A 13435-nucleotide genomic window follows, 5' to 3' on the forward strand; every position below is an offset into this window, starting at 1 on the left:
TGACAAGGTTGGGCTCCCATAGGCCTATAGCCCTATACATTCTGATCCAACAGGCAACCAAATATTCAGTTCAAAAAAACTGTTTATAAAGGTTATTAAGGTATAGGCCCATAGTTCTAGGAACGTCCAGAATTCTGATTTAAAGCAAAAATGAAAGTAGCTGCTTAGGAGTTAAAATCCATCACCACAAACCAGCCTTGGGAAGTTTTAGCAGTGGACCAGGTGGACCTAATGGGTCTGTTTCCTCCTTGTGGAAACAAGTATACATTTGCACAACAGCCTACTTATTTTTAATGTTGGCTATTCAAAAGCAATTCCTCTAAGTGTCTACGACAAGACAATAGTTTTCCAGAGAACTGCACGCTTTAGCCGTAACGCCACAAAGCGAAGTTCTCAAACAGATTAATCGCGAGCGAGCGCTTATAACGTCACTACAGTCTGCCACCTAACGGAAGCTGCGTTATGTAATTGCTTACCTGTGGTATGACTTGTATCACAGCTTTTGTATGTAAACAGTTAACGCTATGTTAGTATCTACCAAACTACCACCAATTTAGAATGGTTGGATTAATCTTATGTTCTGTAATACTTTTATCATGTGTTTTATTCACACAAAAGTATTTAAGAGGACAATGTCAGCTGCCATTTTTCGGTTTGTCTGCAAGTGACAACGCATTGCTGGTAATTAGTCATCCAGATGACGAATGTCTCTTCTTTGCACCAACCATACTTGCATTGCTTGAAAAGAAAGTTACGGTTCACGTTGTATGCTTGTCCAGTGGTAACTACTATGGCCAGGGAGAAAAAAGGATTTTGGAATTCCATTCAAGCTGCTTAAAACTGGGTCTACAACACAGTAATGTTCATTGTTTAACAAAGTTTCACGATGGCCCAAACCGTACCTGGAGCTCAGAAGAAATTAGTGAGGTTCTACTGGAGTATTTAAGTAAATCAAAATCAAAAGTTTTGCTCACTTTCGATGAAAGTGGAATATCTGGTCACCCCAATCATATTGCTGTTAACTCGGCCGTAAAGTTTATGATGAAGCGTACACTGTCAGCTTCTTTTACACCATTTGTGCTTGAAACTGTACCTATTGTTAGAAAATACCTTCAAATCTTTGATATTATTCCCACGATTATATTTCTGAACCAATCTCAAGTTGTTGTACTCTCATCGTTTGCTGATTATTTTAAAGCAGTATCTGCCATGCAATGTCATAGAACTCAGTTAGTTTGGTTTCGTTGGTTAATTGTGGCCTTTTCTAGAAATATGCTCATAAATACATGGTCAACTGTGGAACTAAATGAAAAGTAATAAAAATAGGTGTATGTTTTTTCTTTTCATTTATATAGGGAGACCTTTATGTTAAAAAAAAATTATGTTTTAAAAATGTTTGTTATAGCCTATAGATAGCCTAAACATTTTTTTAAACTTTTTTAGATAAAATCATTAAGACTTCCCATCGTATTAATAATATTTACAATGGCCAGCTCACTAAGTGGTCATTTAGATATGGCAGAAATTTATCAATTGCTCGATTCCACTGATCTGAGTGTCTTGGAACAAACAACGGCTCTTGTACGAGATAATCTTGGTTCTGTACGCGAGCCTTGGTTGCTACACGGTCTTGTGGATTACTACATTCAGTCTGGTAATATTATTGCAAGAAATCTACTCTGTATGGTACGACAACACCAGCATAAGGTAATGATCATATCAATTATTTTATTACTTACTGCTACTACAGTTTTAGTTTGGTCGGTCTTACTATGATCTTTTTTATATTTATATGCCTGTTTATTCCACTACTTGTTTTCTGCTATTTGTGTAGAAAGCTAAGTCATCTCCAAACAACCGTTCATATTTATCTTTAATAAATTGGGCAGTTAGAAAAACCTGTCCTAACTGTAAAGGTAGAAGCCTTAAGTCTGGTATAAACCGTTTTTAAACTTATCAGTGGGATCCCATTTTTTGAAAGGTTTTGTAGCATGTCCACTGTCGGTAGCTAGTCATCATTTGCTTTTGTAAAACTCAGAGTCAACTCCAATTTTAACTTTTTCCTTAAAGTACAAGGCCTGTAACACTATCATGTAATAAATGTACATAATACATGGTTTATTTTATTTAGGTCAACTATTTTTATACTTATATTTACAAATTGGAAATAAGTGAACAATTCAGACATTGATGTTTTAATTTATTTCTACAGATGTTGATGAATAAAATGGATGATTATTTACAAAAAGTATCGACAAGATTTAAAGCACTGTGTTTGTTTGGCCATATAGTCAGGAGTGAACCAATATGGACGCCACTAATTATATCAACACGACCATTTCAAACTGTGCTGAAGTGTTTGCAGGTGAGTGTTAAATTCAATTACTTTGTGTTTCTGTTTTATATAAATTAAATTAAATTGTTTTTAAATTTATTTATGTTCAGGTTGATACTGACTTGCCCACCATCACGTCTGCACTTTACACAGTAGCTACTCTTCTACCAAAAGTTGCAAGTCAACTTTCAACTTACCTGCAATCATTATTCCGTATTTATGTTCGTCTTGTATCATGGCACACACTCAAACCAGGTATCAATTTTTATTAATTTTGGAAACCTGTTCCAGGATTTAAAGTGTTGGTAATCACCTGTTTACCTTTATTTATCATGTGGGGCATAGTTAGGGATGGACATTACAGAATTTCGAATCTGTGAGATTCGAATTCTTTTGTATTCGAATCTAATTACGAGATTCGGTATTCTGTTTAATGATGTCATCACTGGTCATCTCATATAATAACAATTTTTAAAACTTATTAATTTTGAAAAAAAATATTTTTGTGTTTTTTTTTTGAAAAAAAATATTTTTGTGTTTGTGGGACTTTCGAGAGTAAACGTTTCGCAACGTCTTTTCATAGCCTGCTATACGTTTCATGACGCAAAAACTACCCAATAGTACAATTTTTGGTCATTTTACAGCTCATGATCCATTAAAGGGTCAATAAACTGATTCGAAATAAAGTATTTTAGGATATCCTAGAATACCTAATTATTCTGTAATGTGCATCCCTAGGCATAGTGAGGCAGCTGCTTTGAAACTATCCATGGTGGATTGTTTAAATAATACGGCACATCAATGAAATGTTTTTGCTGTAGCTGGTGCAAATGAAGCGAACCTCATCCATCTCCACACTGCTGTCTATGCTCTCTTCTTATGTTTATACGGCATGTTTCCGTGTTCTTTTATTAAATTCTTGCAACAGTATTATCACCCACAAACATCCAGCTCAAACAAAGGTAAACTTATAATGTATATTATCCATAAATATATATATTTTTTTTGTTTTTTTAAAAAAATATTACACTAAAATTAAACTTTTTATTTTGTACAAAGATTGAGCTGCTTTTGTTTGGGTAATAGTTTTTCTTGTAGTTTTAAAGTTGTACATGGTTTTATTGTGTTATGTACAACAAGTATGTTTTAACTTAATGATTTTCTTTAGTATCGGTTTTAATAGTTTTTTACAAAGGAGTTGTGATTTCAGGTCCAGGTTTAATTGAAATTGATTAATAAAGCAATAACACATTCTATGGTTATTGTTATAAACAGCTTTTGTGTTTTATGATGGTGTTTACCATAGGAGGAACCAGTGAGAAAGAAAAGTCTCGAATATTTGAAAACAGCGTTCAACCGATGCTTGATCATGTTCGGCTTCATCCTCGTATTATAACAGATTCATCGGATGCAGAAATCTCAAGTGACAGGTGAAGTTATTGCATCATATGTTCGGCGCCGTGGCATAGTGGTTAGCACCTAGCACGCCTGCCTGTAACCCAGAGGTAATAGGTTCAAGGCTCGACGCTGCTGCCATTGTGGCCGTATGTGTCCTTGGGGCAAGACACTTAACGGCAATTGCTCCAACCCAGTGGTCACTAATGGGTTGTCTAAAGTATCAGCCATAAATAAAAAAATAAAAAAATAAAAAAAAATAATCACCTATGAAGTAACATACATGGTAGCTCGTAAGCTGGCACGAGGTGTAAACCCGTGTGATAAGAACTGTCGTTTTCTGGCCACGCGAGGATAAAGTAAGTTACATTCATTCATACATTACATTCATCATATACTCGATTATCTGGTATAAAAATGTTTAGGAAATCTTGCCTGATAAGCAAAAAAAACCAAGAAAAACATCTTAGCTCTGCCTATTAGCTCTCTTCGCTTAAACATTCGTATTTTTATTGTATTAAGAGTTCTTATGCCCGTATGGTGTAATGTCATTTTAATGGGGTGACAGATCATCGAGTTTTGGTTAAATCTGGAAAGGTTAATTAAATGGGAAATTATTACATTAAGTTTTGTCAACTATCTGATATAATGTAATCTCATATGTCTAGTTCCGAAAAGCCAGATAACACTTTTTTAAATCAGATGGAGAAAACTGGAAGGCCCTGAAATTATTGCTGATATAAACAGAATCTCGTTGGATGCAACAGAAAACTCTGGTTTGTACTCTAATTGCTTTTATGTTTTAGTGTGAACTATTTATTTATGCATTTTCAGCTGCATTGAATATCAGTCATACAACACGTACAAGTTCTTCAGATACAGCTCCAGTGTTTGCATTAAAACCAAGAAGATCTCTCAGTGAAAGTGGTGAGTTTTGTGATCTTTGCTCCCCTTTTCAAAATTTTGGATAAGATATTTAAAAAAGTGTAACTACTTCAGTTTTTTTTGTCTCATTTAGACTATTATAAGGTTTCTGCAATTTGCTAGGGAAGTATTAAAATGTGGATTTAATAGGATTTTACTCTTTTATGAAAATATGTTTTACAAAGATTGAATGAAGGACAGTGTTCCATTTTTTAATATATACATGTTTTGGAATATTTTCTTTGCATAAACACTAAGCTTAATGGCCATAAGTTCAATTTTAATTAAGAAAAAATCTTTTAGGATGCACATTACAGAGTAAAATTCTATTTATTTCCTTTACATAATAATTTTTGATTGTGACAATCTCTCTTGAGGGTATTGTGTGAAACAAATTGTTGAGTGAAATATAGAAGCTGCTAAGTCGTTAACTCGAATAAATTACACTATTGTATATTTAGCTTACTGGGGACTGTATGTGCACATCAATTATTTTTCACTTTACTTTGATGGGCGAGGTTTATAGTACAAATGTAAGATAATAACAAGCAATATTCGAAGGTTGTTCGAAACGAAAAACTATTTTAGAAAAACGTATAGATGGCAATTATACACATGTAAATCACAGATCAATCAGGATGTGTAGAATCACTGTGGAGTCCTTCGGTTGCAATCGGACTCTCAACTCCTCCTCCATCAAGGAAGATGTCACCAACAATTTCATCTTCTAAACTCAACGAACCATTCAAGTTCAGTGCAGAAATTTCAAAGGTAAACTGTGCAAAAACAGTTTAAGAATTATAAAGATGTTAACTGATTAAACTAAACATTTAAATTAGATTTCCCATAATTATTTATCGTCTGTAGGGTGTAACGGTCACGCCTTTTATCCCAAACATTATTTCTTTCTTTTTTATCAATAATCGTGTTTTAACAGCTGTTGTTTTACCGTTACAACCCGTCTTTTCGCTTTTGTTAACTCTCTTGTTCTTTATTAACCAAAGTGACAAAATAAATTTCATTCATTTTCATTCATTCATCAATACAGTCACTTTTCATCAAATGTTATTTCCCTTTCATTTTAATGCATTTTTTTTACCCTTTTTTGTCTTTATATTAGGTTGATGAACGACCTGTTCAAGAAGAATCAGTTGCCAGTCGCCCTTCAACTTTATCCATGGCAAATGTTGATGGGTTTATTCCTAACAGGTTATTTGCAGTATTTCAAAATATGGAAACGCATGCGCTACTGGATACCAGTACTTGTTTCATTAATTCCGAGTGCATTTAATTACTTAGACATTTTGCATGGTCATGTTTGTTGCATTAAGCAAATGTAGTAAACTAGCAATTAGCAACTGTAATTGTATAAACAAAACATAACACTCCAGACCACATCAGACAGCATCAGCCACCTCAACACCCCTCAAACATTTTCTTCCTTCTTTAGTTGTTTCTTCACCGAGGTAAAACATTCGAAACATTCCTATTAATTTTTTTTTTTTTTGCTTGCAATGTTAATTGTTATGTGAATGTAGGTGTAATTTGTTGCATGAATGTGAAGCTTTTTTATAAACTTGCTGCCATAAGAAATAAGATAATATATTTATGGAAATGCACTTCTTTTCCCCCTAACATTAAGTTTGTAGAGTTTATTTGCTGTAGATAGTCTGTAGCTGTTTAGTACTTATACAGATTTATCTAACTCATTATACATCGAAACATTTTCAGTCCTTCTAGTTATTCTTCCCCCAAAAAAGAAAAAGATGATATGAAAAATCAAAACTTAGAAACAAAAGTGGTGAGAGTTGGAATCTATAATTAACTATATTTACTTTTATTCAAAACTTTTGTTATTGGCAATTTAAAAGTGCAATTATCATTTTGTTTAGTAATGCTTAACACAGAACATTTCTGTAATTTTAATTGTAAAGCATTCCATTTTTTAAATAAAAAAAAAAAACTCTTTCTAACTAGTGCCAATAGCATTGTGGTGTGTGTAGTTCAGTAAAGCTGGTGCTGCAGAAATAATTCTGGACAAAATTAAACACAAATCAGTTAATAACAGTTTGTTTTATTATAGTCAAATAAAACTTAAAAATATAAACGCAATCATTGCCTGTAACTTCATAATAAAACAATTTTTTTAAAAATGTAAGTAACTTTTTAATAGTTTGTTTTAAAGTAGGATTAACATGTAAGTTGCTGAAAAACAGTAAAAATTACTCCAAAAATATGTAAACAGAAATTAATGTTCTTGTCTATCATTTTATTTATACACTGTCTTCTTGGCTGTTTGTTGCCCCTATTAAAAGAAAAACATATTCTTTGTTATTGTATGCCAAAACATACATTGTCTGTTAGCTTATAAACAGATAGGATTATATTAAGTTAATTGCATTCTAATAAACCCAGGATAGTTTTGTTGTCATTACAAACGAAGCATTATCTGATCTAGACTCAACACAAGCAAATGTTGACAATGCAACAACAATCACTAAAACTGAGGTTAGTGAAATGTGATAAGGTTAGTTTTTATATATTCACATTTAATGTATTTGGAAATTTCTTCAGTTTAAAAGGCATTTACAATACAATTCAGTACTACTTGCAACTGTAGAATGAAATATCTGTCATGTGACATAACATTCTGCCTAAGTGTTCAAGTTTTGTTTTTTTTATCAAAAGGATTCAAGTCAACCATCCAACTTAATAAAAACAAAACTTCATATTCTTTCACAAACTGATGCCGGAACTGAAGCTGATGAAGCCTTTGTTGACGTTAGCTGCTCAAATATTGCAAGTAATTTCTATTTTTAACTAAACATATATTTTAACGGCTTCTGCTACTAGATATGATCTAATAATATTTCCGTATCATCTGTTTTGAAAATTGTAATGTACATTTCCTGATAAAGTTTTGGCAGATGGCAGACTACACGCCTGAAATACACTATTTTTTTCATACCAGATGAACCATTAAAAGATTATTAACGTTATGCCTGGTAGCAGAAGTAACAGAATAAATATATCCTAAACATGAATACCGCGAAAAAGTTTTAACCTTCATAGTTTATTCAACATTTTGTTTAGTTTTAGATTGTGGTGGAGAAGATGCAATGACTTTGTTTTCACCTGGTCTACAACCAGCAGATGGTGAAACTGTTAAAACAACAAAGCAACAAAGTAAGGCTTACTTAAATGGAAGTAAAAGTTTAGAATAGGTTTTAAATTAACTGATTTAATCTTATGTACCAGATTTAAGAAGAATTAAAGTATTTTAAAGTTTGTAACAACTAAAATTTTTAGGACACAAATATTTTATCAGGCTTAACTTCTGTTTATTTTGAGACAAAAAGTCTATTTCTAGAAGATATTTATATCATTGTAATTTTTTTAAATTTTATTGTTGGGTACAATAGACATGGGATTAAGAATCATTACATTTACCTGTTTCCTAGTTGTCTACACTGTCCATAAATAACATTTTAACTTCAGGTGATCATGATTTTGAGGTAGAAGTTTTTGATTCAGCTCAAAAAGTGTTAAACCTTCCAAACACAAGTCGATATATTGAAAAATCTCCAAATGAATTGCTTGATTTACATGTTCAGTTGTTAGCTGACGCATATATGAAATATAAAGACAGGTATTAATTTTTATTTTCCGTTATATTTTTTTATTGTCTACAATGTTAACTGACGAAAATGATGATTGTAAGACTGACAACTACAAGCATATTTTCTCCTTTATTTGGATTATGTTTTTTTAACATTTTACATGTCAAACCTATTAACAGTTTACCACCAATGTTAAAACAGATTTTTATAAAACTGCCTCATACACACAGACACATGTAAACAATTCCAAATATTCAAAATACACATTGTAGAATCATAGAATTGAATGTTTTTGGTTGTAGAATCATACAATTAAATAATTTTAAATATGGAGTTTTCATTTAGAAAATATTTAAAATAAATATTAAGTAAATGCACCAATGCCAGAAAATGTTGTTTTCTTAGGATTTCAATACCAAGTAACAAAGAAATGGATTGGCGTCCAATGATTGATTCATCAAGCTGTACAGCTGCAGATGCTGCTTATTTACGATCACAAGTGCTTCAAATGCACTGTGTGATGTTGTATGAGCGTCATAGAAGGGAACAACATGTACTTCGAGCGAGGAAACTTCAGAGAAAAGTTTATGACACTGAAGCTCTTGAAGAGACGAACCAAAACTTGAAATTTCAAGTTGGAGAAATGGAGAAAGAAATTCAGGGTTTGAGGTTGTCAGAAAAAGTTAATCGTGAAAAAGTAAGGTTCAGATTGGTTTTATTAAACATAAAAACATGTACATTTCATATGTCATAAATGAATGTTATAATTACTGTTTGTTGCAGATGATGGACAATGAAAAATTATTCAATGAAAAAGAAAAACTTCTTGAAGAAAAAGTAAAATGTTTGACTTCTGAAGTAAAACAACTAAACATGGAAAACCAAGCTTTGAATGAAGGTAGATTAATGATTTTGGTATTGCACAATTTAGCATATGTTAATATAATACCTCTGAGCAGTGGCGCAGCCAAGGGGGTTCGGGGGTCGTCACCCCTCCTTTTAAACCCCCCCCCAAAAAAAAATTTTTAAAACAAACTATTTTTGAAAATTTTTTGATTAAACCCCTCCCCCCCCTTATTTTTTTCTGACTGCCTCTAAGTGTTACTTATCTTTGTGTAATAAGGAAACCAGCAGTAACAACGTGGTCAATGGTGTTATGTTTCATTCACCTTAAGTTTGTTTAGGGTTGTGTATTACTGACAATTTGGTTGACGCAGTTACCACTGGTTATGGTAAAGATCATGAATTATCTGACTGTAGTACACACATTAGCAACACAATGCTACGAATCTCATCAGTTGTTGTAATTATTTTTGTTGGTTATTAGATCATCAAACAGTGAAAAATGAATGTCAGCAAATGAGAAGTGAGCATGGACATTTAAAATCAAAGTTATTTGAATCAGAACAACTTCTCATGCGTGCAACGGTGAATAACAAGTTACTGGATGACCTTCAGTTTAAGGTTTATAAGAAACTGTACCAATATTTATAAGTAAGAGACCTTCTGCCACAATCATCAAGGTATAGAATGCGAAACTTTCCAGTGATAGCTGTTAGCTATATAAAGTACTTGATTGTGTTAATATTTCTGTAGATAGTGTAAAATAAAATTTATATTTTATTTGTTTTGTATATTAAGTGTATACAGTATAAATGTTGAATATATGATTATAAATTTTGTTTGTTAGATTTTTATATTACCAAATATTAACATGTAAGCAATGTGATTAAATTGGTGGTTTAAATTCACCTGGTGCCGTGGCAAATGGTAAGCGTGCCTGCCTTTAACGCAGAGGTAATGGCCTCAGGACTCGCTTCTCCATTAGTGGGCGTATGTGTCCTTTAGCAAGGCGCTTAATGACTAATGGTAATTGCTTCAACCTGCTGGTCAGACTAGTCACTAATGGGTTGTTCAAAAATATTACCAATATATAACAAAAATCCTTAAAAAATATTCACCCACATAATAACATACGTTGTAACCCGTAATCTGGCACGAAATGTACGAAACAAAACTCCCGTGTTATAACTGTCGTGTTTCCGGCCACGCAAGGATAAAGCCGGTTACATTGCAATTTCTTCCCATTTAAAATATTATTAGGTTACTAATCTTGAGTCAGAACTGGAGGAAGCACGAGAATTGAATTGTTCAGCAGATGTTCGTGTTCGCAATGCAGAGACTCAAGCAAAAGCTGAAATTGCTGAAGCTAAATTATTATCCAACCAATATGCAAGAGAAGAAACTTTCCTAAAAGAAAAGGCTGAGTAAGTGTGATTATTATTTCTTTATGACTGGAAACAAAACACGCTAAGTGCATTTTATGTTCTTAAAACATAAATACTACCTTAGTAGTTTGTGCATTTTATTTGTATTACCCTAATTGCGTAACATTATTAACACATCATTAGTCTTATTTGCCTGAGTATATTTCTCATTAAGTTGGTATAATTAGGAATCGGTAAGGTTGCCCAATAGTATGTATTATTTCCACTCTTTTACCTTAATTCAAGGTTTGAATTATGTTTTTTTTACTATTCAAAGCATTTTATGCAAACTCATTATGTGTGGACAACATCTTTCTTGGTATTGTGTAGAAAAAGAAGTATGTGGTCAAAGGGTTAAAAAGGTTGTTTCTGCTGTAATCTAATGTATATATTTTTTATACAAAATTCAAACCCCAATCTTCTAATTATATTGAACATATATTAGTAACAATGTGGTCATCAAACAGAAAAGTTGTTTCAACCAAACATACAGCGTAGAAATACACCTAAACCACAATTTATAAAACTATGAACAAAAGTTCGTGAAAGCTGTAGAAGTATTCTAGCTTTTTTATTATTTTTAGTATTTCTGTATACTTTTTAGTATTTTCTGTCCAGGGGCGTATACAGGGGGAGGTCACGGGGGTCCGGACCCCTCTTTGAGAATTTTATTTTTAATTAAAAAAATTTTTGTTGTTGTAAAATTAGAACCCCTCCTCTTAAAATATAGTAAAGAAGTCATATTATTGTAGTTTAAAACCAATTTTAAGCGTTTCCTGTTGTGTGCGATATTATTTATGTCAGTCAGGGTATGTTTTTATTGAGACATTCTGTTTTGGATATGCATTCATTTTCTAAGCAAAAACTTGCGGACCCCGCAATTTAAAGTTCTTGGATATGACCCTTATCACTTATATTTCAATAAAATTCCAGTTTGTTTCAAACAAAAGTCGATTTTCTGACTGCTCAAGTAAAACAACTCCAGTCAGATGTAAACAAGAAGGAGGATTTTCTCGTCGAGCAGAAAAAATATCTTGAAGATGTCAAATCACTGGCAAGGTTGGTTTACCAGAACAAATTTTTTTCGCTTTTTTACAGTGCGAAAATCATTAATTCCTGTTTCAATAAATAACTATTTTTAATTTTAGGGTCCAAATACATGCTATGGAAGCAAAATACACTGCACAGCGTCATATTAGTCAACGATTGGAAATTCAAGTTTTGGAACTTTACAGTAAGCTCAGCGCCATGGAGGGTGAAATGACAATAAGAGAACGAACTCACCTGGGTTCAGCACCAAGATCAATTGAGGTGAAAAATCATATTTTCTGTGAAAGTATTTTTTTTCGTCAGGCGTCGTGGCTCAGTAGATTAAGCGCCTACATCGAAAACCAAAGTTTCTCCAGGTACTAACACTGATCGGCGTATGTGTCCTTGGGCAGGACACTTAATGGACATTGCTCTAACCAAGCGGTCACTAATGGGTTGTCCATATTATAAGCCATATCAAAAACAAAATCATACTCCAAGGTAAAAAGAGTATTAACTCTAAGCACACGCGGATAAAAAATGATGCAAAAAATACGCTTCTGAGTGCGATGATGTGTTGCAGCAAAGGACTTAAAGGGGCTTTCCCGGGTGTTGGGGTGATGGGCCAAATGTGGTCTAAATCCCAGGTTCTTGACAAGGACTTCACCCATAAAGAATAAAAAAAAGTAGTTTTTACATGTTCTGTTTCTGACACACACATATCTAAAAGTATTTCCGAATGATTATGACATTCTATTTAGATTATTCTCGATAGGATTAATAGACAGTTTCTTACTGACATAAATCATCGGCCACTCCAATATTAATTTACTTTTAACTTATCCCAAATAGGCTTTGTCAGCCATACAGGCAGAAGGCCAACATCATCATATATTAGGATCCAGTCCACAACTAAGTCCACCCATACGTAGTAGTGGTCATCTATCTGATGCTAAACAATGGAATCAGCTAAAACCCCAGGGAATGTAATAAACTGCGTTCGTGTTGCATGTAACATCAGTGTGATCACAAGTTATATTCATGCAAAGTTGGACTTGTTGCTGTATTGATGAGCATTGTTCAGTCTAATGGGTTAAGATATACTGAGTATGAAGAATATTTCATCGGGATATCTAATCAACCATGACTTTCAACATTGTATGCGGTATTGAATTCTATATGAGGGAAGGACGATTCGTCTTTGGTTCATTCTAAAACAAATTCGAGTATTAAGAGATGGTGGTCAAGCTTACATTTCATAGTTCTTTGGGGTAAGATGGGACGCCATTAGTTTAGCTACAAGATGGGATACCATATTCTACAAATATCGTGATCGTGTTTTAAACAATTAACAACGGTCTATCGGAGTCGTGAGGATACGATTTTATAATTCTTTAAATGCTCTTTATTTACTACCAAATGAGACAAGAAAATAAAATGAAAAGGTGTCCCATCCTCCCCCACTCTACTATGGTTGTTCTCTTACCTCCATCGTGTACAAACCCTTTTTCCACATGGAGATAAATAGCTCTCTCTGAAACTTTTCCGAATCGTACGATTGTAAGGAACTCTCACGGTTACCCGAGGACAGATCCTGGTGGATATTCAAGTTGTAAACATATAGTAGGTTGGGGGAAGATGGGACACCTTTAGCACATAATATTCAAATATCCTGATCAGGTTTTAAACAATTAACAAGGTCTATGGGATTATAGTTTTATAATTCTTTGGTTTTTCTTTGTTTACTACTAAATGAGACAAGAAATAGAGGTAAGGTGTCCCATTTTTCCAAGTTCTACTGTATACCCAACGCTCATGCATGTGACTTGGTGAACCCTAACACAGGCTACAGTAGTCTACACAGA

At 33.2% G+C, this 13435-nt stretch overlaps 2 protein-coding genes across 3 annotated transcripts; both read left to right on the forward strand.

The window, feature by feature from the left end:
* Positions 1-418: 418 nt before the first annotated feature.
* On the forward strand, positions 419-1323 carry LOC104266429 (N-acetylglucosaminyl-phosphatidylinositol de-N-acetylase-like). The gene has a single exon (XM_026839935.1). The coding sequence runs from the start codon at positions 559-561 to the stop codon at positions 1315-1317; it is 759 nt and encodes a 252-aa protein (XP_026695736.1). The 5' UTR covers positions 419-558; the 3' UTR covers positions 1318-1323.
* A 122-nt stretch (positions 1324-1445) lies between these two features.
* On the forward strand, positions 1446-12727 carry LOC100187265 (hamartin). Of its 2 annotated transcripts, XM_002129523.4 has the most exons (22): positions 1446-1707; positions 2213-2365; positions 2446-2590; positions 3157-3297; positions 3642-3765; positions 4433-4506; positions 4565-4657; positions 5283-5425; positions 5775-5863; positions 6046-6120; positions 6386-6455; positions 7070-7162; positions 7343-7457; positions 7748-7840; positions 8153-8303; positions 8680-8971; positions 9058-9172; positions 9602-9738; positions 10378-10541; positions 11475-11600; positions 11690-11852; positions 12423-12727. In XM_002129523.4, exons 1-22 carry the CDS (start codon positions 1486-1488, stop codon positions 12558-12560), a joined length of 2916 nt encoding a protein of 971 aa, XP_002129559.1. In that variant the 5' UTR covers positions 1446-1485; the 3' UTR covers positions 12561-12727. The 2 variants fall into 2 exon arrangements, with proteins under 2 accessions (XP_002129559.1, XP_026695735.1); XM_026839934.1 differs by lacking the exon at positions 6046-6120.
* Positions 12728-13435: the final 708 nt, after the last annotated feature.

The sequence above is a fragment of the Ciona intestinalis genome, unplaced genomic scaffold (assembly GCF_000224145.3).
Source record: "Ciona intestinalis unplaced genomic scaffold, KH HT001074.1, whole genome shotgun sequence".
NCBI lineage: Eukaryota > Metazoa > Chordata > Ascidiacea > Phlebobranchia > Cionidae > Ciona > Ciona intestinalis.